The 25294-nt window shown below is 39.1% G+C and overlaps 1 protein-coding gene across 12 annotated transcripts in view; it reads left to right on the top strand.

Annotated features, from left to right (window-relative positions):
* MIA3 (MIA SH3 domain ER export factor 3) overlaps positions 1-25294 on the top strand; it is a 55210-nt gene that overhangs the window by 18748 nt on the left and 11168 nt on the right. For 8 of the 12 annotated variants that reach the window (XM_045455675.1, XM_045455671.1, XM_045455680.1 and 5 more), the window contains exons 7-16: positions 17140-17271; positions 20185-20206; positions 20934-21022; positions 21277-21354; positions 21439-21549; positions 22774-22845; positions 23025-23129; positions 23809-23931; positions 24028-24139; positions 25233-25288. In XM_045455675.1, coding sequence (XP_045311631.1) covers positions 17140-17271; positions 20185-20206; positions 20934-21022; positions 21277-21354; positions 21439-21549; positions 22774-22845; positions 23025-23129; positions 23809-23931; positions 24028-24139; positions 25233-25288 — 900 coding nt within the window. Of the gene's footprint in view, positions 1-15888; positions 16187-17139; positions 17272-20184; positions 20207-20933; positions 21023-21276; positions 21355-21438; positions 21550-22773; positions 22846-23024; positions 23130-23808; positions 23932-24027; positions 24140-25232; positions 25289-25294 lie in introns of those variants that run through there. The other 4 variants (XM_045455683.1, XM_045455682.1, XM_045455678.1 and 1 more) reach the window with 2 other exon arrangements.

Below are 25294 nucleotides of genomic sequence, written 5' to 3'. Positions count from 1 at the left end.
TAACATGTTCAGAGAGATGGACGGTATTACAAAGAGAAGGCCTTTTGGGGAAGCCAGGGAAGCCTTTTTGGTGTTGAATAGTTGAGGGTGTGGTTGGAGGGCGTCTTTTGGAGGGAGATAGGTAAAGGAAGTTGTGTGTTGTGACAGGTAGTGCTACGCTCTTTGGGATTGGGATCCTTCGAAGGTTTTAAGCGGAAAGGGATGTGGTTAGATTTGTGTCTTAGAAAGAGTCACTTATGGCAGAGTATTCAGATTTATCTTTCTTAGGGAGTCAGGATTCAAATGAGACATTTAATCTACCTGGAAGCATATTTAAGCTTTTTAGGACTTAGCTCCCCCTTGTGGTATTTGTTGAAATTGGACATTTTTCGGTAAATTGTGGGAATGAGCAAGCTTTTCAGAAGCTGGAGGCCAAGTTGTCCTTGGACCTGTAAAGAAAAGTATCCTCCCCCATAAAACTATTTTTCCACTACGTTCTGTTATTTCAAGACTTGTGTAGGAAAGAGGATTCTCCCCCCCCCCCCCCCCCCCCCCCCACTCCTGCCCCGTTCCATAAAAATGCATGAGTTTTGAGCCAGGATTATCTGGTTTCAAATCCCAGATTCATCATTGAGAAGCTTCAGCAAATTACTAAGCTCCGTTTAGCTGTCCTACATCTTCCAAATGCTGATAATACCTACTGCAATTGTAAGAATTAAATGACTTGATAATAAAGTGTTCAGTGCAGTGCCTGGCATTTGTAGGATCTCACCACCCTCTGCCTGCTTCTCATTTGGTTGGTCAGAGGGAAGCATAAAAACACTGGATACCCAGGGAATTCAGGAGAAAGGCCACCGGGGAGAGTTTTTAGCTTTCTCCATGGTTGTGGTGGTTAGCAGCCCCCCAGGTAAAGGTGTGTATGTCCTGTGCAGTTAGAATAATGAAATTTTCAGTGATTAAGGCAGTTTCAGAATTCGAATTTTATCATCAGAATGAATCATTGTCACTTCAAAAATTTAACAGCCTCCAGATGTGGAAGGAGTTCTTTATTCATTTTGTTTGTGGATATGCACGGAGTCCCTTTCTAGGCCCACTTGGGGGCCACAGATGTGGTATAAAACAGGGTCTCTGCTTGGGGATGGTGGGAGAAGGCACCCACGGGAATGGCCAGGGAAAAGGGCACAATGTTACAAAGTAACATGGACTTTAAAGGTTAAAGGTGTTGTCAAGAAAGCATTTTGATGGCCCAGTATGTGCAGAGTGTTGTGCTAGGAATAGAAGATTCTGAGAGGTATAAAGCATGATTCTGATTTTGGAAAGGTTTAAGAAAAGGGCATATCAGATATGTGAAAGCTGAGAAAATGGAAAATATCTTGAAACAGTTTTTGTGAAATATCAAGTAGTATAGATAATTCTTTGGTAAGGCTGGGGAGTATTGGGGTGCTGACTTGTTCAGGAAAACTGGACCAGAAGTCAGATTCATGGATCCACCGTTGATGGAATCTTGGAGCTGGAAGGGACCTTCGGGGGCAGCTTGTCCAGCTTCACTAATTGCAGAAATGTCCTCTTAGTCACCTGGCAGGTAGTTAGGAGATCTGGGCGTCAGCAGCTCCTTGTGTGAACAACCTAACCTTACAGGGCCGTACGTTGCCCTGTTGGCTCACTCATTCTCTTATTGACTCTAGAGTTTCCTTGCGTGATTCCTTCTTGTAGAATCTAATTCTTTTTCTGTATAGTAACTCTGAATGTTTGAAGTGATGCTTTAATTTTTTAAGTGTTTTATCACGGAAAGTTTCAAACATACAAAAGCAGAAGTAATTGTAAAATGAATCCATGGCCTATTCCCAAGTTGACAGTAATTCCTTAATATCATCCAATATTAGGCATAAAAATCCCCTTTCCTACTTTTAAAAATTGTTTTTGTTCAAATCAAGATCTTGCTGGGGTCCAGATATTATAGAAGGTTGCCATATGTCTTAAATCAACTTTAGTCAGATATAAATGACATATAATAAAGGTTACCCATTTTAAGAATACAGCTCAGTGAGTTTTAACAAATGTATTCGCTCATGTTAAAACAATCATAACCAAGACATGGAACATTTCCTTCATTCAGAGAAGTTTCCTCATGTACCTTCTCAGTGTGTCTCCTTTACTGCTGGCTCCCGGCAACACTGAATTTCACTGTAGGTTCTGTTTGCCCGTTGGAGAATTATAAGTATAAAATGGACTCATACCTAGGAGTGAAACTGCCCTGCCACATGGTAAGTTTGTTTTAGCTGGAAAGGAGCGGCCAAACAATTCTCAAGAGTGACTGTCCAGTTTATACTTCCATAGCAATTTATGGGACTTCCATTTGGTCACGTATTTGCTAACATTTGGTATTATCGGTCATAAATTTTAGACGTTCTAGTAGATATGTCTTTGTGGGTTTTTAAAAAAATTTTTTAAGTTTATTTTTTTATTTTGAGAGAGAGAAAAAATGCATGAGTGGGGAGGGGCGGAGAGAAGGAGATAGAATCCCACGTGGGGCTTTATCCCATGATGGTGAGATCATGACCTGAGCCAAAATCAAGAGTTAGACGCCTGACTGAGCCATCCAGGCGCCCTTCTTTGTGGGTTTTTGTTTTTTGTTTTTTTAAGTTTATTCATCTTTGAGAGATAGAGAGAGACAGAGCATGAGCGGGGAAGGGGCAGAGAGAGGGAGACACAGAATCCGAAGCAGGCTCCAGGCTCTGAGCTGTCAGCACAGAGCCTGATGTGGGGTCGAACTCACGGAACCGCAAGATCATGACCCGAGCCGAAGTCAGACACTCAACCGACTGAGCCACCCAGGCACCCCCCTTCTTTGTGGTTTTAATTGTATTTCTTGGTGATATATGATGAGTACTTTTTCACATGACCATGTTGTGTGTTCATGTGTGAGATAGCTTTTAAATCTTTTGTCCCCCTTTTTAAAGTTTATTTAAGTAATCTCTACCCTCAGTGTGGAGCTCAAACTCACAACCCGGAGATCAAGAGTCACATCTCTTCCAACTGAGCCAGCCAGGCGCACCTCTTTTGCCCTTTCTTAAATTATTTTTTTTCCTCATAAATATTAAGATCTAAGAGTTCTTCATGTATTTTGGTTATAACTTCTTTGTCAAATATATATTATGAATAATTTTTTCAGTCTATGGCTTGGCCTTTCAGTTTCTTAACGTTGCTTTTGAAGAGCAAATTTGTAATTTTGGTGAATACGATTTTATTAATTTTTACTTTTATGGTTAGTGCATTTTGTTTCGTGCCTAAGGAATCATAGGCCCTTCCAGCGATGCAAATGTTTTCTCATACTTTCTTCTAGAAGTTTTATAGTTATACCTTTCATGCTCAGGTCTCTGTTCTGTGTTGAGTTAATTTTTGTGAATGGTGTCAAGTTTCATATTTTTCTTCTATGGATATCAGTTGCTCCTGTGGCATTTCTTTTCCCTTCCGATTACCTTGGCACTCGAGTAGAAATCAGCTGACCATATTTGTGTGTCCGTCTGCACTCTGTTCAATTGATCTGTATTTCTATCCTAAGATAACACACTTTTCTGATTGGTATAGCTTTATAGTGGGTCTTGGAATCGGCAAAATTGTTTTTGGCTATTTCAGTTCCTTTGCATTTCCATATAAATTTTAGAACCAACTTCTGGAGATTTTATTTGTTACTATGTTGAATCTGTAGATGCGTTTCAGAAGAATCGATATCAACAAATATTAAGGCAACTAATCCATGAAGTAAGTTCATCTCCACATTTAGATCTTTTGTTTCTCAGTAGAATTTTGTAGGTCTCAGGTACAGGTTTCACACAGATTTTGTGTGCCTTTGTATTTCATGATTTTTGATGTAAAATTGTTTTTCTTACATGTCATTTACCATTGTTTTGTGCTGATACATAGAAACAACTGGTTTTATATATTTGTATCTTCAAACCTTATTGAATTTATTAGTTCTAGGACTTTTTTTTGTAGATTTCATAGGATTCTCTGTGTAGATAGGTAATTACGTCATCTGTGAATAAACACCTTTTAGAAAAGTCAGGTTAATGAAACATAATTACCTTTAGTAAAATTCACTCTTGCTCTGGACAGTTTGATGAGTCTTCACCTTATTTCTTTAGATTTTTTTGTATCCCTCCTCTCTTGCCTTTCCTTCTGGGACTCCAATTACACGTAAGTTAGACCACTTCCTGTAGTTCCACAGGTCACTGAGGCCCTGTTCTTTTTTGTTGTTTGTCAGCTTTCTAGGTCTTTGCTTCAGTTTAGGTATTCCTTTTGCTGTCTTCATGGTCATTGATCGTTAAAAAAAATTTTTTTTTAATTTTTAAAAATTTATTAGTTTATTCTGAGAGAGAGAGAAAACACGAAAGGAGGGACAGAGAGAGAGAATCCCAAGCAGGCTCAGTGATTAAGCCTTACACGGGGCTTGATCCCATGAGAGAGATCATGACCTGAGCCAAAACCAAGAAGAGTCTGACGCTCGACCGACTGAGCCACCATTGAGCCTCCAGCACCATTGAGCAGGAGGTGCTGCCCCCTCATTCATCTTTCATAGTATCTAATCTGTGGTTCAGCCCTTCAAGTGAATTTTTCATTTCTGGTAGTTTAATTTTCAGCTCTGAATGTTCTACTTGGTTCTGTTTATATCTTCCACCTTTTGTCAGTATGGCCAAGGTAAACTTCAAAATATTCTTTTCAAATTTTTTCAGAAAAAAATAAAGAAATTTTTTCAAGCCAGTTGTCATCTCTGTTGCAACTTCTTGTTTTGTTTTCTTTTCTTTTTTTTTTTTTTCTTTTTCTTTAGAGAGAGAGAGAGAGAGAGAAAAGACCGTGAGCAGGGGAGGGGCAGAGAGGGAGAGAGAATCCTAAGCAGGATTCTGTGCTAACAGCACAGAGCCTGACTCAGGGTTCAATCCCATGAATTGTGAGATCCTGACCTGAGCTGAAATCAAGAGTCAGATGCTTAACTGTCTGAGCCACCCAGGCGCCCCTCTTGGTCTGTTTTTATAGATTGATTTATCTCCTACTCATGGGATATTCCTGTTTTTTTTTTTTTTTTTTTTTACATGTCAACCTACTTTCCTGCTATTTTTACACATAGTGATTCTAGTGATTCCTTGTTGTTGCTGGATGCCAGGTGCTGTGAATGTTACATTGTTGAGTGCCTGGTTTTTAGTGACTTTTTTAAAATGCTGAGGTTTGCTTTGCTAGACAGTTGTTACTTGTGGACCAGCTTGATCTTTTCTAGTCTTATTTTTAAGACTTTTTTAAGATTGTGTATATAGTTGTCTTGACTCTAGAGGTAGTATAGCCCTACTCCTAAGGCGTGATTCTTCTGGAATCTACTGAATGCCAGGCAATGTCACGTCACTCTAACTAACTGGAACGCAATTTGCTTCCCACGCCTGTGTAGAACTCTGGGATTTGTTCAGCTTTCAGAATGGTGGCAGCTATTCTTTTCATCTGAGGGATTTTTTTTGCCCATCCTTAGAGAATCTTACCTTAGGCAGAACTGCTTCAAATTCAGCAAAGACTGAAGGAAACCCCCTCACGGATTTCTGGAACTCTTTTTCTTTGTAGCCCCCGTCTTTGTGGTACCTTTCCCTGCACATTTCAGTAACCTCGGTCTCCCTGAACTCTGGCCTTCTCCTCTTCAGGGAGATTGGTGGGCTCTGAGAGGCTTCTCTCCGTGCTGAGGTGAGAATGTGTCTCCAGGCAGGAAGCTGGTTGACCAGCAGGCTCACCTCCTTGTTTTCCCTTCCTTCAGGGGTCACGGTTGTGTGCGGCCTGTTGTTCTCCACCTGAAAATTGTGTTTTTCATGTGTTTTGTCCAGTTTTCTAGTTATTTCAGTGGGAGGGCAAGTATATCCTTTCCTCTGCCTGTAGATTTTCTCCTTTTGTTTGTTGTTGTTGGAATGTATTCATTGAAGAAACGGTTTGTTTGGCCTCTAGGGGCTATATCGTGTTCTGCATTTTGCTAACTACATTCCCCAGTGTAACTGAACATGTTTCTCTGACTCTTTGAATTTGCTGGGAATTGGTAGTCCGATTCAGTTTCAATATTGATTGGCAAGGATACTTAACAGGAGATGTTTGCTTTCAGCAGGAGCCATCTAATGTATAGATGTCCCTCTACTTTTTGTTTTTTTATTTTTTTTAATGTTTATTTTTGAGGGAGAGAGAGAGAGAGACAGAGCACGAGTGGGGGAGGGGCAGAGAGAGAGGGAGACACGGAATCTGAAGCAGGCTTCAGGCTCTGAGCTGTCAGCACAGAGCCCAGCGCAGGGCTTGAACTCAGACTGCGAGATCATGACCTGAGCCGAAGTTGGAAACTCAACCAACTGAGCCACCGAGGCAACATCCCTGGATGTCCCTCTACTTTTGATGTCACTAGTCATTGGTGACATTGACTAAGTCTGTTAATATATTATGGTGCACAATGGTGATAGGGGATCGCTTCTCGGCCTTTTGGCTAAGATCAAGTGTAAAATGGTGATATGGTGATTATATTGTTGCTGCTTCATTTAAAGGCTGGGATATTTCTTCAAAAAGAAACATAGTCAAGTATTGTTTACACTGAGATTTAGCTTGTATAGTATAAATATTTGATTCTTTCTATTTAAATAGTTTCCAAAATAATGACTTGGTTTCCTGGCTTTATCCAGAGATGTCCAGAGGGGTTTTTTGGTGTATTTCTTCTAACTCTATTCTAATCATTATTACGATGTCATGAATTTGAAAATAGTTGGTGTATTTCAATCCACTGTAGTTCTTATTCTTACCAGTGCTCAATTTCTCCCACGTGTGGCTAGTGGGAGCCTCTTCAGCTTGGCTTCGGAGCCTTTTGGACACCACCCAGTGGTCACTGACACCTTCCTTGCTTTCTAGTGTGACAGCGTGTTCTAATCCTCTACATTTCCTGCCTGCACCTTGAAGGAGTTATTTCTTTAAGGAGCCCCTGATTTCTTTGAATGGGAAATAGTATTTAAAAGCTGCATTCTGGATACGAAGATGCTTATTGCTTTTGAGTTGGGATTTCTAGGCCTTTTCAGAGGGCAAGGCTAAGAAAGACATGGAGTTTTTTGTGTGTTTCAGTATTCATCTTGGTTCCATATGGATACTCCCAAAATAAAATCAGGATGCTAAAGGGATTTTACTTAACCTCATCTATCTTACACATGTATTTTCTTTCTCCAGTGTCGGAAATCCCAGTTTTCAATGATGTCAACATATTTACTTCATTTTACAGTAGTCACACAACAATATTAAAAACACCAATACCAACACTGCCACCCACGATATACTATTGAAAATGTTTTCAGGATGTTTTTGAGCTATATCCCAGTAGTGCATGCTTGAAATAATTCCTTTCTGTCATCCTGCCATCAACTTGATACAGTTAGGTTAATTGTTTCATTTTTGCTTTCACTTTTTAGGGATTGCTTTTAAATGTATTTGTTTGTTTTGTTTTGCAAGTATCTAACACATTTATAAGATCCAAAGCCAATTTATGAAACAAATGCTCTTTGGAGAAGTCAAGGTTTTGTCCCAGGTCCACTGAACCTGTTGTTACCCTCCTCTATGGATAATTTTTAAAATTAATTTCATTATCTTATCATTAAAAAATAAGCACAAGGGGGGTGCCTGGGTGGCTCAGTCGGTTGGGTGGCCGACTACAGCTCAGGTCATGATCTCACAGTCTGTGAGTTCGAGCCCTGCATCGGGCTTTGTGCTGACAGCTCAGAGCCTGGAGCCTGCTTCTGATTTTATGTCTCCCTCTCTCTCTGCCCCTTCCTTGCTTGCTCTCTCTCTCTCTTTCTCTCTCAAAAATAATAAACATTAAAAAAAGTCCAAAAAAACTGCATGATTTCCACATTCAGCCAAGATAGATTTAGAGATACTGGCTTTACCGTCACCGAAACAACTGGAGAGAAAAAAAAATCAGACAAAATTAATGAAGCCATTTTCAAGTCACTGGGCATCAGGTAACAAAGGACAGTGATTCCCAAAAGATCGGGAACAAGTACAGCCGTGAGCTGTACAATTGTGCCTGCTCACTGCACTGAGAGTCCCAGGTTGTGCTTCTCTAGAGAACCTTGACTCATACCACATTCTTGAGCTTTGCTCTGTTTGTTCAGGTAAATAACTAGGAAATAGTTTGATTCTTTGGCGTCTTGGAGTTTCAGGTTTGTTAGGCAAGGTACGAGCAGCATTTAGTCTGAGTCGAGACCCTTCTGCGTACTTCATCCAGGTCTAGAATCATAAGGTACTATTCTTGGCCCTATGTCAGGAACTGTTCCCTGGGAACAATTGGATAGTTTCTCTGATGTTGAGTAATTTTGTCAACCTCATGTGCCGGTGAATTCTCAAAGGGGACCTTTCATGGATCCCCTGAGTGTTTGCTCTCTCACCCCGCCCCATGCCTCCTCTTGGTACTCAGCCCTGTGAGTTTTAGCTGCCTTGCTTTCCCTGGACTTTCAGCTCCGTCTCCTCAACTCCGGGTTCCTCACTTCTGTGCCACAATAGGGGACACCCACACAACAGCCACACACATAGGTAGAAGAGGTTTTTTATAAGGAATTGACAAACGCACAAATGGAGGCTGAGGAGTCCCACAGTCTGCTGTCTACAAACTGGAGACCCAGGAAAGCCAGTGGTGTAATTCAGGTTGAGTCCCAAAGGGAGCTGATGGTGTAGATGCTAGTCAGGTCTGAAGGCCTGAGAACCAGGAGTAGCAAGGGTAGAAGAAGAATGATGTCCTAGCTCAAGCAATCCCAGAGAAAGAGGTGAATTCCTTTTGCATTTTGCTATTTTCAGGCCCTCAGTGGATTGGATGATGCCTACCCATATTGGGAAGGGCAGTCTACTTTACTGAGTGAATCGATTCAAATGCTAATCTCATCTGGAAACATCCTCAAAAGCACAAAAATTAAGGTTTAATTTGGGTGCCCCATAGCCACTCAAGTTGACACATAAAAGTAGCCATCACATTTGTTCATAATGTGTGGCATCCAGTCAGAGATCACTAGTCATGCAAAGAGGCAAGAAAATAGAAACCATGATGAGGAGAAAAATCCGCCTATCCAACCAAGAACTACCAGAGATGTTAGAATTAAGCAAGGATATTAAAATAGGTTTTATTACTATATTTTGGATGTTAAAAAAGTTAAGTAGAGACATAAAAGATATTTTTTTTAAAAAGACCCAAATCAAACTTCTGGATTTGAAAACTTTAGTGACAGAGATGATAAACATACGGGGTGGAAGGAGTGCTAGATCAGACATTGTAGGTGATAAGATTAGTGAACTTGAAGACCTAGCATTAGAAGCTATTCAATATGAAATACACAGGGAAAAAAGACTCAAGAAAACTCGTCAGATTCCCTGTGAGCTGTGGGACACTTTCAAGCAGCCTAGTAAATGGAGCTGGAATCACTGGAGGACAGGATTGAAGAGGTGTTCAGAAACATTTAAAGACGTAATGGTTGAAAATTTCTAAAATTCATGAAAGCTATAGATCCACATATTCAAGAAGTTCAATGAAACCCAAACATAAGCATGAAGGAAACTGCACTGAGGTATATCATAATCAAATTGCTCAAAAGTACCTGATAAATAGCAATCTTAAAAGCAGAGAAAAAAAAGACACTTTACATAGAGAAGGATTAAGATAAGGTTGACATCAAGATTTCTTATCAGAATGCATGGCAGAATACAGTAGAATAAAATCTCTTAATATACTTGAAGAACAATATTGTTGACTTATAATATCATACCAAGGAAGATAATTCTGTAAAGCAAAGATTAAATGAAGATTTTTTTTTCCAATGTACAAGACCTGAATGAATTCACTGGCACACTTGTGCCTTAAGAAATGTTCAAGGAAGACCTTTAGGCATAAGGAAAATGGCAATAGGTGGAAATAGTGGAGCTACACAAAGGAGTGAAGGGTGCCAGAAATGGTAACCGTATAAGTACATATATAAAACCATCATCTTACTATTTAAATGTTTTTAAAATGTAACTTCTTATAGCACAGGGTTTCAAAAATACGCAAAACAAAATACAGGACAACAATAACATGAAGGTCAGGAGATGGAGAAGTGGTAATAACTCTTATAAAGTGCTTACTATACACATGAAGTAGTACAGTATCACTTGAAGGTGGACTGTGATAAGTTATACACTATAAACCCTAAAGCAACCACTAAAACACTAAAATAACAAGAGAAGAGAGAAATTAGAATCATTAAGAAGACTCAATGATCTGAAAGAAGCCAGAATAAGAGCAAAAAGGGAGCAAAGAACAGATGGAATAAATAGAAAAAAAGATGCCTAGGCTTAAACTTAATCCTATAAGTAATCACATTAGATATAAGTTGTCTAAATACCCCAATTCAAAGACAGATGTGGTTAGATTGGGTAAAGAAGCAGGATCCAAATAGATGCCGTCAGGAATCATACTTTAAAAAGACATAAAAAGGTTAAAACTAAAAAGATTGAAAAAGATATCTCATGCTAATAGTAGTCAAGTGAAAGCTAGAGTGGCTGTATTAATACCAAAGTAGATTCTAGAGCAAAGTATATAACAGGGATAAAGAAAGTTACTTTCTAGGATAAAGTAGTCATTAGTCATAACAATGACTCCTAATAATAGAGCTCTAAAGTACACGAAGCAAAAGTTGATAGAAGCGAATGGAAAAATAGATATATGTATATAATTATAATTAGAGATTTCAATATCCTTCTCTAGTTGATAGAATAGACAATGTGAATAAGGTTCTAGAAGATGTGAACAACATTGTCAACCAACTTGACCTGATGGACATTTATAGAACATCCCAGAAGAGCAGAATATATATGCTTTTTGAGTGCACATGGAGCATCTACCAAGATAAATCATATTCTGGATCATAAACCGAATCTCAAAAAATAAAAAAGATTCATATCATACAAAGTATGTTTTCTGGACATGGTAAAACTGAGTTAGAAAGCAGTAACAGAAAGATCTCTTGAAAATTTCCAAATATTTGGAAACCAACTGACATACTTCTGAATAACTTCTGGGTTAAAGAAGAGGGAAATCAGTATTTTGAGCAGAATGAAAATGAAAACAGCGTATCAAGTTTGTGCAATAACAGTAAAGCATTACTTGGAAAGTTATAGCACCATATATTAGAAAAAAAGAAAGATCTCAGATTAGTGACCTCAGTTTGTACTATAAGAGACTAGAAAAAGAAGAGCATATTGATCCTCAAGAAGCAGAAGACAAGAAATAAAGAGCATAACTCAATAGAAAATAAAAGGAAAGCCAATGAAAACAAAAGCTGGTTCTTTGAGATTAATAAAATTGATTAACCACTAGCCAGTGATCAGGGAAATAAAAGAGGAAACACAAACTACCAAGATCTGCAATCACACAGGGACATCACTACAGATTCTACAGAAATTAAAACAGTAAAAGGGAATGTTATGAATAATTTATGTTTATTTGATAGTTTAGATGAGGTGAAGAAATTCCATCTAAGACACAGATTGCAAAAGCCTACTCAAGCCTTAGGGCTATTAAAGAAATTGCATTTTTTGTTAAAAAGCTTTCTGCTAAGAAAACTCCAGGTCCAGATGGCTTCACTGGTGAATTCAGTTAAACATATTAGGAAGAAATAGTATTAATTCTATATAAACTCTTCTAGAGAATTGAAGATGAGAAAATACATCACAGTTCAAACCAGACCAAGATATAACAAAAAAAAGAAAACCACAGACCAGTATCTCTCATGAGCATAGGCACAAAAATTCTAAATAAAATTGTAGCAAATCAAGCCCAATAATCTATAAAAATGATAATACATAATGACCAAGTATGGCTTATCCCAAGAATGCAAGGTTCATTTAACATTAGAAAATCAATCAATGTAAGTCACATATTAACACATTTTAAAAATAACTTCCAAATGTTCTGCTCTACAGGCACAGAAAAAGCATTTGAACAAATCCAATGTTGATTACAGATATTAAAAAAAAGAAGTAATCAGCAAACTAGGAATAGACAGGGGCTTAAAATAGCCTCTATGAAAAACTCACAACTAACGTCATACTTAATGGTGAATAATTAAATGCTTCCCCTTATGATCAGAAACAAAACAAGGATGTTCACTCTCACCACACCTGTTTAGCATTATAGTGGGGCACAGTGAGGCAATGACCAGTGTATTAAAGCAAGAAAAAGAAGTAAAGCATACAGGTTGGGAAGGAAGGAGTAAAACTAGCAGGCAATTGGAAATTGAAATTTAAAAAAACCTTTCAGTGCAAAATAGCATCAAAAAATATGAATTGCTTAAGGATAAATCTGGTAAAACTGTGAGACCTATAGTTGAAAACTATAAAATATTGCTGATATAAATTGAAGACCTAAATGCACGGACAGATATACATTGTTCAAGAGAAGACTAAATATTGTTATGCTATCATACTGTCACTGTGACAAACGGTATATCAAATATTAAGCTCCCCTGTGTGATCCCCACAGTCAACGTAATCCTGATCAAAGTCTCACCAGGATTTTTTTTTTTTTTTTTTTTAGAAAACAAGCTGATTGTACAATTCATATGGAAAATTCAAGGGGCCTAGAGCAGCATAAACATGACCTGATTTCAAGACTTAGAATAAAGCTGTGGTAATTAGGAGAGCATGGTATCAGTGTAAAGGGAGACAAAAAGATTATGGGAACAGAGAATAGACAACCCAGAAGTAGATCCATACCACCTGGCAGTGGGCTTCAGACAAAGGAGGAGAGACAGAGTGGAGAAAGAGAAGTCTGTTCAACAAACAGTACTAGAACTATTGTAAATATATCCCTGTGCAAAAAATTGAACCATACCTCAGTCAAACCTAAATTAACTCAAAATGCTTCATAGAAGTGAATGTAAAGCCTAGAGCTATACAACGTCTAGAAAAAAAACTAAGCCAAAGATTTCTTAGGTTTGACACAAAAAGCAGGATTCATTCATAAAAGAAAAATTTGATAATTTGGATTTCATCAAAATAAAAACTTGCGCTTTCCAAAATACACTATTAGGTGAATGAAAAGACAAGCCACAGACTAGGAGAGAATCATTGCAAAGCATGTACCTGAACAAGGACTTCTATCTGGAATATATAAAGAACTATCAAAGCTCACTTAATAAGAACTCAGTAAAGTAACACTTCACCAAAGAAGATATGTGCATAGGAAATAAGCACATTTTAAAAATGCACATCATTACTTCTCAGGGAAATGCAAATTTAAACCACCATGAATTATCACTATATGCTTATTAGATTGACTAAAATTAAAAAGTGATTAAAATTAAAATACTAAGTATGGGAGAAGGTGTGGAGGAGCTGGAAATACACACTGCTGATGGGCAGTGTGTAAAAGGCACATCACCTCGGAAAACCATTTGTCAGCTTCTTAAAAAAGTAGATGTCAAATGATCCAGTCGTCTCTCTGCTGAGCATGTACCCCTGATAAATTCTACATCCATAAAAGGACTCGTATATCAATATACATAGCCCCTCTATTTGTAAAAGCCAAAAATTGGCAGGGGTGGGAGGACCCTCAAACGCAGATCAACAGCTGAATAAATAAGCAAACTGTGATATATGCATACAATGGAATGCTATTAAGCAATAAAAAGCAATGAGAACCTATTGATGTATGGGAGCAACAGGGGTGAATCTCCAGTTAGGCTGAGATAAGCCAGAGAATTAGAATACATGGTGTATTATGTATTCCATATATAAAACTGCAGGAAATGTGAACTATTATAGAAATTCTGCTTGGGGTGGGGTTGGGCCCAGTCAGCAAGTGGCAGGAGGTAGGATTACCAAGGGGAGGAGAGGACTTGTGGAGGTGAAGGGTACGTTCAGTTTGAATGTGATCGGGGTTTCACAGGTGTATTCATATGTCACCATATGAATACCAGACTGCACTTTGTGTAGCTTATTGCATGTGAATTTTATCTCAGAGCCGTAAAAAAAACCCCAAAACATATATGTATTTGTCCCTTGTTACTTTCTAATATAAAAGTAGTATTCTATGTATTTTTCTCCACCCCTTTAAAAAAAAATTCTAGAAATCATACTCTGGCAGTATATAAAATCTATTAATTTTTTTTCCCAGTTTCACAGTTCCCTTTAGTTTATTCAGCAGCTCTTCTATTGATGGACATTTTGGTTGTTTCTAGTCTTTTGTTACTGTAAATAATGCTAGGATAACATAATTTTGTGCATATTATCTTTTCACCATTAGTTGTACACACAGTATCTTTGAGATCTTTGGAAGTGAGATTGTTACATCAAAAGGTAAATACATGAGTAATTTGGGGAGATGTTGCTAAATTCCCTTTCACAGAGGTTGTATCATCTTGTGTAATGATGAGCAATGTATGTGTAGAATATTCTCCTACATTCTCTCACCAGCAGAGTATGTTGTCAGATGTTTAGATCTTGCCAGGATAAGTAAGAAATGGTATCTCAGTGTAGGTTTAATTTGTAGGTCTTTTATTATGTGTGAGCATGTTTCCATAGGCTTGTGAGCTATTCCTAGGTCTTTTCCTAAGAATGTTTGTTCAATTTTTCAGCCCATTTTTCTGTAGGTTTGTTGGCTGCTTTCTTCTCTATCTGTACGGTTTATATTTTAGGAATATTAACCCTTTGTCTCTAATGTTGCAAATATTTTTTCTCAGGTTGTCATCGTCAAACTGCTTGTTTTGCATTTTTTGTATGCAGCGGCTGGACAAATTTTTTTTATTTTTAAGTAGTTGTTTGCAAATCTTTTGGATTTTGAGACATAATTGGAAAGGTTTTGTTCATAATACATTGAGAAACTCACCCATGTTTTTCCTAGTACTTGTTTGTTTTCATTTTTTTTACAATCGGGTGTCTGATCATTTGTAACTTATTATGAAAACCAATTTTATCATTTTCCGTATGGTTTATTTAGTTATGCTAATACCGCTTATTAAAAAGGCTCCCCCAACTGACGTCTTATATACCAACTTTTTAATGCAGTTGGGTCTATTTTTGGATTTTCTATTCTGTTCCATAATCTGGATTCTTGGGTCAGTACCTTACTTACTATTTTAATTGCAGAGCCTGCCTTCCCCTCCCTTTCCACCTCCCCTCCATTGCTCTTCGTTTTCAGAATTTTCCTGATTATTCTTCCGAATTGACGTTATATTAAACTTGAAGATGTACCTTTAAAGATTTGCAAACATCATTTTCCCTCCAGGGTAAATGTCCCCACTTTCTACAACTTTTAGGAGTTTATACATAATCCTCGCTCTTTCCCACAAGGCACATCACTGTAAAGTACGGAACCCAGAACTGAACCCTTTCGCATGGTGCGTAATGACGTGGCTCCTCAGAAGCAGCGTTATTACGGGGCATCAGCAAGAGTGTGGGCCGGCCAGCTCGTGGCGTAGGAAGGGGACAAGTTGAGCGGGGCACTGGAGATGCTGGGGAAGGAAGCCTCGCCCAGGGGACCTAGGCGCAGCCCCGGTCCTTACTAGGGGGCGGGAGAGGCTGCTCTCCCGCGTGGGCTGTAGGACAGATGCGTGCAGTTGCGGTCCCGGCACGCAGTGACACAAGGCCGGCACTGAGGGGCGTGAGTGGCGGGTCTGTCCCCAGCCCCTGCTCCTCCTCATAGTCCCCGGGGCCCTTTAAATCAGGCGGTCTCCCCCAGTTCCTGTGGCAGGTGAGCGTCCAAGAGCCGCGCCTCCCTCTTCTTCCGCGCAGGTCTGTTCGCTCTTCGCTGCCTCGCTCCGCCATTGGTTTGTGCCGCCGTGGCCCCGCCCACCGCGGGCCGGCCTCCGTAGGCGCCTTTATGGCCTCTCGGGGGCAGTGTCTGATGACGTGTTTTCCAGGAGGCGCTGGGGGAAAGTGCCAGCGGCGGGGGGAAGGCGAAGTTCACTCCCAGTGTCCGCCTCCTCAGCCGGCTCCTTTCCGAAGGAGGAAACGGTGAAAGAGGGGAGGGGGTCCCAGTGCTGTTCACGGGGAAACGTCGCCTCTGCTCGGCCATCCCCACACAATGGATTCAGTTCCTGCCACTGTGCCTTCTGTCACCGCTTCCCCGGGGGACCCGGAACTTCTGGGACCCCTGTCGGTGCTCTACGCAGCCCTCATAGCCAAGCTACTGGAGGTGACGGTCCCCGCTCCCAGGGAGGGACCCCAGCTCTGGCAGGCGGGTAGACGAGTTCTGAGCGGAGTGGGCGCGCTGACCGGGGGAGGGAGAAACGGAGTGGGGTCAGGCCCGAGGCAGGCGAGGCGTTGTAGTGCTGTTTAGAGAGGAAAGGGGGAGTGTGTTTGAGGTTTCGTCACTTGCTCATTTGTTATTGATTACTTAAATTGTACCAGGCATTGGGTTACTTTCTCGTTTGCGGTCACGATTTCTTCAGGTCCTTTTCCAGCGACCCCAGCACTGTTGGGGAATGGGGCCGGTGTGATAGTTACTTGTGTATTCGTAGAGGGCAGTCAAAGTGTAGAAGCCAGCAGGTGTTTAACACAATTGTATTCCAGGAAACATTTAAATGAAAGGCTTTGGGTTATGTAGAAGATGGCTAATCAGAGCAGTCTAGACCAGTTATCAGGAGCTGTCTGAGCTTACTCAGCATTTGTCTTTATATAAGAATAGAAGAGAATTAAGATTTAAAATCGTAGAGGAAAAACATATCATTTGTGTTATTCATTATCATTTTGGTTTTATTTGCAGCCATGAAAGGTGATTCTTTCTCTAGGGTGTTCAATTTTTTGTTTCATGTGGCTTTTTAACTCATAAAAATTAGCTAAGAGGAAAGTATGATCCAGAGATTCTAGACAGGTCTTAGACAACATGATGTGGTAAGACCTATTGTAAAGTGGAAATACATGTTCAGCTTAAAGACATTTAGCTTCATGATATTCAGAAACACTTCATGCCAAACAAGAAATGGGCTGCCAGTATCCCAGCTTTATTGAAGCAGTGGAAGCGGCTGAAGATTTTTGATGGAGAAGTTTTCTCATGGAGGTTCATTTAGAATTTCTGTGGATGACTCTTTGTGACTGCTCTATTGTAAATTTCCTCATGGTTCGCTATTTCTAATATTTCTGTTTCAGTTGGTTGCTACATTGCCTGATGATGTTCAGCCTGGGCCTGATTTTTATGGATTGCCATGGAAGCCTGTACTTATCACAGCCTTCTTGGGAGTTGTGTCATTTGCCATTTTCTTCTGGAGAACTGTCCTTGTTGTGAGTAAATTAAACTTATGCCTCGACTCATCAAGACAAAGGATATTTTATAATCACTGGCCCTTTTGTTTTTTTTCTTCAGCTACTAACATGAACACAAATGCTTATAATCTAAATTAATCTTGTGAAATAATTCAATGTAATCTTTGTTAGCAAAGACTTAATCTTAATGGGAAAACTTCAATTTATGAATCTTAGGTAAAAATCTAAAGGTTAAGTGTATGTATACCTACTTGAGCACTTATATACCTTTTTTTTTAAACTTTTTTTTTTAATGTTTATTTTTGAGAGAGAGAGAGTGTGTGTGAGTGGGGGGAGGGGCGGAGAGAGAGAGGGAGACACAGAATTGGAAGCAGGTTCCAGGCCCTGAGCTGTCAGCACAGAGCCGGACGCAGGGCTTAACCCCACTAACTGCAAGATCATGACCTGAGCTGAAGTTGGACACTTAACCAACTAAGCCACCCAGGTGCCCCTGTACGTTTCTAATGAATTGGGAACTTTTACAGCTATCTTGAAAAGCACTTAAATACTATATATCAGAATCCTTAAAATTTTTATATCCTTTTATTATAATATATTGTCATGTCTTATAATGTATTCTAAGGAAATAACCATGCATTAAAAATCTTGTGTAAGGGTGTTCAATGGAACACTATTTATTAGAGTGAAAACTTGGTACAAACTAAACGATTCATAGTAGGGGAATTGTTCAATTCTTGTATATCTGTATAATGGGATACTAGGTAACTCTAACTGTATGTATTTCAAAGACACTGGAGCCTAGAAAATGCTCACAGTTTAATATTAAGTGGAAAAAAGCGGAAATCAAGACCTTAAACTATAGATAAATGTATATTATATAAATACATATACAAACAAGAAAATGCTACAGAACAACAAAATAGTAAAAGAAATATTTGTATCTAGGACACTAGGTAATTTTTCAGTCTTTTTCCAATTGTATCTGTTTCACAGATTTTCTGATTTGGTCATGTGTTAATTGTGCCCATAGGAGATCTTTTTATTTAGAAATACAGATTATGTTAGTATCCAGAGAAATACTTATTAAAATTTGTATTCCTTAGAGTCTCTGTCTGTGCAGAATTGGTCTTTGGTGCTTATCCATGTGTGTATGTGTGTACACTTATACATATTTGTACTTGTGACTATATTTCATTTTGTTTCATGGTTATCATGTAATTGGAGAAAAAAATCATTCTGTGTGAATGAGCTTTCCAGATGACAAGCTTTCAGTTTCAGTTGAAGCTTAATAGTTAAAGTAGCCAAAAGTATTGGATGCGTGTCTTCCTAAACTTGAGTATTTTTCTGATTTCTTAGTTTTATCAGGCATATCATTGTTCATAAACTTTCTCTCGTTGCACAAGTGATGGTAAAGTCACTTAAAAAGAAAGGTCTTTTGCCTGGATTCCTGTGAAGAGTCTTTTAACCTCACAGGACTTTTCCTCAGATGAGAGGAGAAAGGGAGCATAGAAAGGATGAGTGGAAGGGGGAAAAGGTGGAAATGTTTTTTGTTTCCCACTCTTGTTTCTCCCATCTAAAAAATCCTAAAACCTGTTTACATTTTCACAGGGTGAGGCGGGCTTTATGTCCTAACTGCTGCTTCTCAGCCTCTATGTTTGACTTTGGAACCGTGGGCCCTGCTCTTAATTTGCTTGGTTCTTGCTTCTTCCCTGCTTCCTCCTGCCTGCTGATCTGGGTGAAAAAGAAATCTGGTGCAAAAGAAGCTTAGTCTCTCATTAGCAAGGCTGTGACATTAGAGAAACAGCCATTTCTTTCCATGTTGGAACTCAGACTGCATTTTCCTCTAATGACATTATTAAAAGTGGTGTTAGATACTCCAATAATAAGATATCATGGATGATTTATGGACTGATTTGGGTATCTCACTACCATTTTGTAACTTTTGAACGTGGACATAAATTCTGGGTCACAAAGACATTCGGTGATACAATTTAAAACAAATTGAGTATCGCTTAGATTTTATAACCCTATACTTCAATGCTATCTTTAGAGATGAGGTAGAGGTTAGTTGTCATTTCTCTTGTACGTGAATTTTCCTCTAGCAGTCTTCTTTCCCTTTTAGGTTGAGGACCACTGTGTTTAAAGATTTGGGAAAATGAGATGATCTAGTTTATTAGATTTCTAAACTCAGCCAATTGCCAACCTTTTTTTGTTTTTTGTTTTTTTAACGTTTATTGACTTGTGAGAGAGAGCACGCAAGTTGAGGAGGGGCAGCGAGAGAGAGGAGGACAGAGGATCTGAAGTGGGCTCTGTGCTGACAGCACAGAGCCAAACGTGGGGCCCAAAGTCATGAACTGTGAGATCATGACCTGAGCCAAAGTTGGACACTCAACTGCCTGAGCCACCCAGGTGCCCCATCCAGTTGCCAACTTTTAATAGGATTTAAGATGTTTTCTGGTGAGAGAAAGAGACAAAAGTTATCTTAGTACAAAGATTATGCCTTTAATCTTGTTTCCTGAGAGTCTCTTTGAATGATCATTGTTTCTAGACCTCATTCTGGCTGTTTGGGGTTGTCAAACGAATGATTTCAGGTAAAAGAAGCATTAGTGTATTTAATATGAAAAGACCCATTTCCACTATTAATGTTAAGTGCTTATTTAATAAGATTGGTGCTCTTTTAATAGATAAAAATACCTTTAGTTGCAAAATGAGGTATTCACTTTAGTGCTTTTATTTATCAGAAACTATGAGGTATCACTACCAATTAGATTTGAAATGCTTTTTAACCTTTTGTTACTTTTAATCTTACAGATTATTATTTTGAACCTGTTATTAAATTTTCATTTAGTTACGATTTGACTTGTATATATTATTTCTGTAATATATAATATTTCTATTAACGTTTTGACATCTAATTTTTTTTTCTTCTAGGTAAAGAATAGAGTATATCAAGGTAAATATTTAGGCTTATTTTGTTACTTGTACTTTTCCCCCAGTATTGGTGTTTGATCTGAGTTGATTCTGTATGTAAGCTAGAAGTAGATAACAATGACTTCTGATGCCTGATTGACTTATTCACTCCTGAACATTTTACTAATCCAGGTTGCTAGCTTGGATGACACAGTAGTTGGTGATGCCACCAAATGAAACAGGAGATGAGATGGGACAAATTGTGGGAGTAGGAAGAAGATGACTAGTTTGATTTGGGGCACACGTGTCAATGTGAACAGTATTCCTGTGCTAACGGTGTAACCAACACTATACATTTACTTAGGAAGGTAATTTGAGGACTAGAGATGTAAATCTACGGGCTTCTGTTTATTGTCTCTTTCTTTTTGCAAATGACATGTATCCAAAATGATCACATTTACTAAGAAGAAAGGTACTTCCTAAAGGGAAGGATATCAAGCTGAAGTATTTTATTCTACTTCCTATCTTTGAAATAAATTTAAATTGGAGTTTCTCATTGAAATAAAGGTCCTTATCATATTTTTCTTAAATTTTAGTAGTATTTTTATACCCTTATTGCTGTCAGCTACAGATTGCTTTTTTAAGGGCATAATAGTTATGTTCGGGAGTCCTTTTCCTTCATAGTGCTAGGTAGCATACTGCTGATACATTGGGTAATTCAGTTTTATTTAGTGATCATAGTAATCTTATGGATTTCCCCTCCCTTCTAGTCACTGAACAGCAGATTTCTGAGAAGTTGAAGAATATCATGAAAGAAAATGCAGAACTTGTACAAAAATTGTCAAATTATGAACAGAAGGTATAATTATTCTTTCAGTATTTATTTCAGTATATTCCCTCATGATTCCAGCTTGGATTATTTCTTCCTGTATCATAGTTCAGTTACTATGGTTATTTTAAAATTTCATTATTTCCTGCAGACCATCCAAATCGGAAGTAACCATCCTATGTGTAAAGTATTGTTTTCTTCTCTAAGGGGTTACCTACTCAGAGGCATGTTTGGATAGCACTGTGATTTACATTTCTTAATTCTGAGTGCTTTATTTTCTATAGATCAAGGAATCAAAGAAACATGTTCAGGAAACCAAGAAACAGAATATGATTCTGTCTGATGAAGCAGTTAAATTTAAGGTAAAACATCCCTTCTCTTTTTGAGATTACATTCTGAAAACAAAAGAAAAATAATGAGTAATTACTATTAATGTCCGTTAATAGGATAAAATCAAGAAACTTGAAGAAACGAATGAACTTCTGGATGATACAGCAAAAAATCTGCGTGTTATGTTAGAATCCGAGAGAGAACAGAATGCAAAGAATCAAGACTTGGTAAAGTTTTGCTGCAAAGCATTACTGTGATTTTGCTTTCTAACTGCCATGTAGGGGCGGGTGAATTAAACTCTGCATTTTCCCATGCTTTAACTAAAGGAAGAGTGGGAGTCAGGGAAGTTGAACCTGCACCCATCCGTCTTCATAGAATCTTAAATGCTAGTACCACAAGTTGTTATTTTTATGGCTCTAAGAAGTATTTGTGTTCTTAGCCCTGGATAATTTTCGTATTGCTTGGCTCTGCCCTCTGAAACATATGGAACAACTAAGAAACCGTAGCCCAGTCGAACAGTTCTAGTACTTTTTTTTTTGTTTTGCGTGATCCTTTTTAAAACAAGCCTTTTAGAACAGTTTTAGAATTTCAGAAAGGTTGCAGTGCTGGTCTAGGGGGTTCCCATACACGGCACACCCAGTCGAGCTTGTGCACCGGGTTGATCCGGTATTTGCCAGCTTTCTCCGCTCTGTTCACCGGTTCCCACTCTTGGTGTGCCGTTCTCTTTGGAAGGAAGGGACTGCACGCGGCCCCCAGCCGAGAGCCTGAAGAGTAGGCACCACCTCCTTGAGGAGGCGGTATCTTCACAAATTATTTGGAATTCTATAAGTGAGATTTATTTGTGTATTCTGCCTCAAGGCCAACCATTTTTCAGTTCAGGCAGGAGGATTTTTAATTTTTTTTTTAAAGTTTATTTTTGAGAGAGAGCACGCAAGCAGGGGAGGGGCAGAGAGTGAGACACAGAATCCAGCCTGGGCTGTCAGCACAGAGCCCGACGTGGGGCTGAAACTGACGAACTGCGAGATCATGACCTGAGTGGAAGTCGGATGCTTAACCCACTGAGCCACCCAGGTGCCCCAAGAGAATTTTTAAAGTGACCTTGGGGATTTTTTTTCCCCTACCAATAGGAAAAACCATTGATTTGAACTAGATTATGTGAAAGTTTGTTTTTTCTTTCTTTTTTTCTTTCCCTTTTTTGGTCTGGTCATCTACCACGTTATCTCACAGTTGGAAAGGTTGTGGATGGCATGTGATAGAGCTCCGATTATTTTTTTCTTTCCTTACCTCTTTACCTTCTTGACTTTTCTCCTCGGCTGAAAGTGAATCACCTGCTTTAACCTGAGAAGTAGGGGATGGCCCTGGAATGATGTTTCATCTTTTTAGCATATATCCCACTCTTCTACTAAAATTCTACCACATTTTTTTGTGTGTGTTCTTTTTCCACATGGCAGATTCTGGAAAACAAGAAGTCTATAGAGAAGTTAAAGGATGTTATTTCAGTGAATGCCTCCGAATTTTCAGAGGTAAAGCTGTCTGTAATTTCTGCAGGATTGCGTGCCTTAGTTTTGTTGAGGAGCAAACGTTTGATTTTTGTTAGGATATGCAATAAATGAAAACTATATGATGTCTAATTGAGAAAGTGTAACACCTCCCCACCCCACCTCCCCTTTGGAATTAATTCACTAATAGTGTTTTGCATTAGGTTCAGATTGCTCTTAATGAAGCTAAACTTAGCGAAGAGAAGGTGAAGTCTGAATGCCATCGGGTTCAAGAAGAAAATGCTAGGCTTAAGAAGAAGAAAGAGCAGGTAAAGGAAAGTTTAACATCCTAGATTATGTGAACTAGGGGACCGAGTATCATTACCTCTTGAGTATCTTTTTTCAGATCTTTTTTTAGGGAAATGAAATATGTATGCAGAACTCTATTCTTAGATATGCAAAGTTTAAATTGTGCTCCCAAAATTGAGTTCATGTATATATCCTCCATCTGTTCTGGATTTTCTGTTCTCTACAATTCCTTATAGCTATCAGAGTGTTTAGTCTTTTCCTTGTCAAATACCAACCAGTTACTAACTTGAATAGCCTCAGGGGGATGATGGATTTGCTTCTTGACCAAAGAATTTGGTATTCATAACCCTCCTTTGAGCAATTAACTGCTTCACTGACCAAGGGAAGGTTACATGACCTGCAGTGGACATGGGAGACAGGGAGATGTGCTCCTGGGTTCCTACTGAAGTGAATTATTTGAAGGGGCTGCAGTTTTCTGAAGGGTACAGTAAACTGGATCGACTTCCTTGACAACTCTCATGTTCTCACTGCAGTTCTGAGGGTAGGAGCCACTGCCCCCTCTCCCTTCACCAAGGCCTCAGTCCATAGTGACAGTGAAGAGTAGCATGGCCCCCTGCTTCCCTGTGTCATTCACATGGTCCTGACATGTCCAGTGCAAAAGCCCTAGCCTTTGGAAATTCCTGTGTTTTAACATTTCAGTTGCAGCAAGAAATCAAAGATTGGAGTAAATCACATGCTGAGCTCAGTGAACAAATTAAATCATTTGAGAAGTCTCAGAAAAATTTGGAAGTAGCTCTTACTCACAAAGATGATAATATTAACGTAAGTTTATTCTCTTGAATACATGCTTAATTCTCATGAACTCCCACGAAATCTTTTTGAGAGGCTCTTTCTAATACCCCTTTGCTTTTTTTCTAGGCTTTGACTAATTGCATTACACAGTTGAATCGCTTAGATTGTGAATCTGAATCTGAGGGTCAGAATAAAGGAGGAAATGAGATGGATGAATTAGCAAATGGAGAAGTGGGAGGTAAGATGGGTTTCAGGGAGGTTGGGCCTCTTTTTGTGTTCCTGTCTTTAAGTACACCACTGCTCTTTTTGGCTGAGTGAACTTCCTCGTGAGTGTTAGAGTTGTAGACGCAAATCACTGGACTTGTGCACAGGTGGGTGGCGGGGCGTGGTATAGCAGTGGGTGTGCCGTGAGCACAGACTCTGCTTTTCCATCTAGAGCAGCATAGTCGTGACTTCCCCTCCAAGTACTGAGCACTGAATAGCAGGAGAAATTTATTTCTCAGTGCCGTGGAGATGACATTTAAATTTAGTGGCCATCATCTGTGTAGCTTTGCGGTTTTAAGGCCTACAACCAATTTTAGGAGCACTGAGGTGGTGGGAGCCATAGACTACTTGAGACCCAGAGAGTGGAGCTAAAGGGTAGCAGTGTTTACTGATGAGGGACATGTTTCTAGACACTTTTTCAAGTTGGATATTGCTTGCATAGCGGGTGTTTTCAACCACACCCGGTAGCAGATTCAAGGGGAGAACAGGACAGTAAGTCTTTCTAAATAAGATACCTGAGGGGCACCTGGTGGCCCAGTTGGTTACGCGTCCAACTCTTGATTGCAGCTCAGGTTACGATCTCACAGTTTGTGGGATCGAGGCCTGCATCAGGCTCTGTGCTGACAGTGAGGAGGGAGCCTGCTTGGGATTCTCTGTCTGAGCTTCCCCTGCCCCCTCACCCCTCCTCCACTCGTGTGTGTGTGTGTGTGTGTGTGTGTGTGTGTCTGCGTGCATGTGCGTGCACATGCTCTTTCTCAAAACAAGTAGATTTAAAAAATAATAATAATAAATAAGATACCTGACCTGAGACAGAAGAGCCTTCATTCACACATCCCTTCTTGTTTCAGAATGGCACAGATACCATTTTTCTTGTGCAAACTAGGGATTTACTTTTTGAATCTAAGTTTGCAATTCTCTTAAAAGTCATGGAGCCTCATCAGTTGTATTGGTTAATTTGGTTTTCCTTTGAATGTTTGAATACCGTAATTGTTTACTTTTGGAGAAATCAAGAAAATATACTTAAAAAGCAAAGGAGAAAAAAGCGATTAAAGCGTTTTGTATTTTAGGTGACCGGAATGAGAAGATGAAAAATCAAATTAAGCAGATGATGGACATTTCTCGGGTATGA

This window comes from Leopardus geoffroyi, chromosome C3 (genome assembly GCF_018350155.1).
Source record: "Leopardus geoffroyi isolate Oge1 chromosome C3, O.geoffroyi_Oge1_pat1.0, whole genome shotgun sequence".
Classification (NCBI taxonomy): Eukaryota; Metazoa; Chordata; class Mammalia; order Carnivora; family Felidae; genus Leopardus; species Leopardus geoffroyi.
This window is presented reverse-complemented; position numbering and strand designations above follow the sequence as displayed.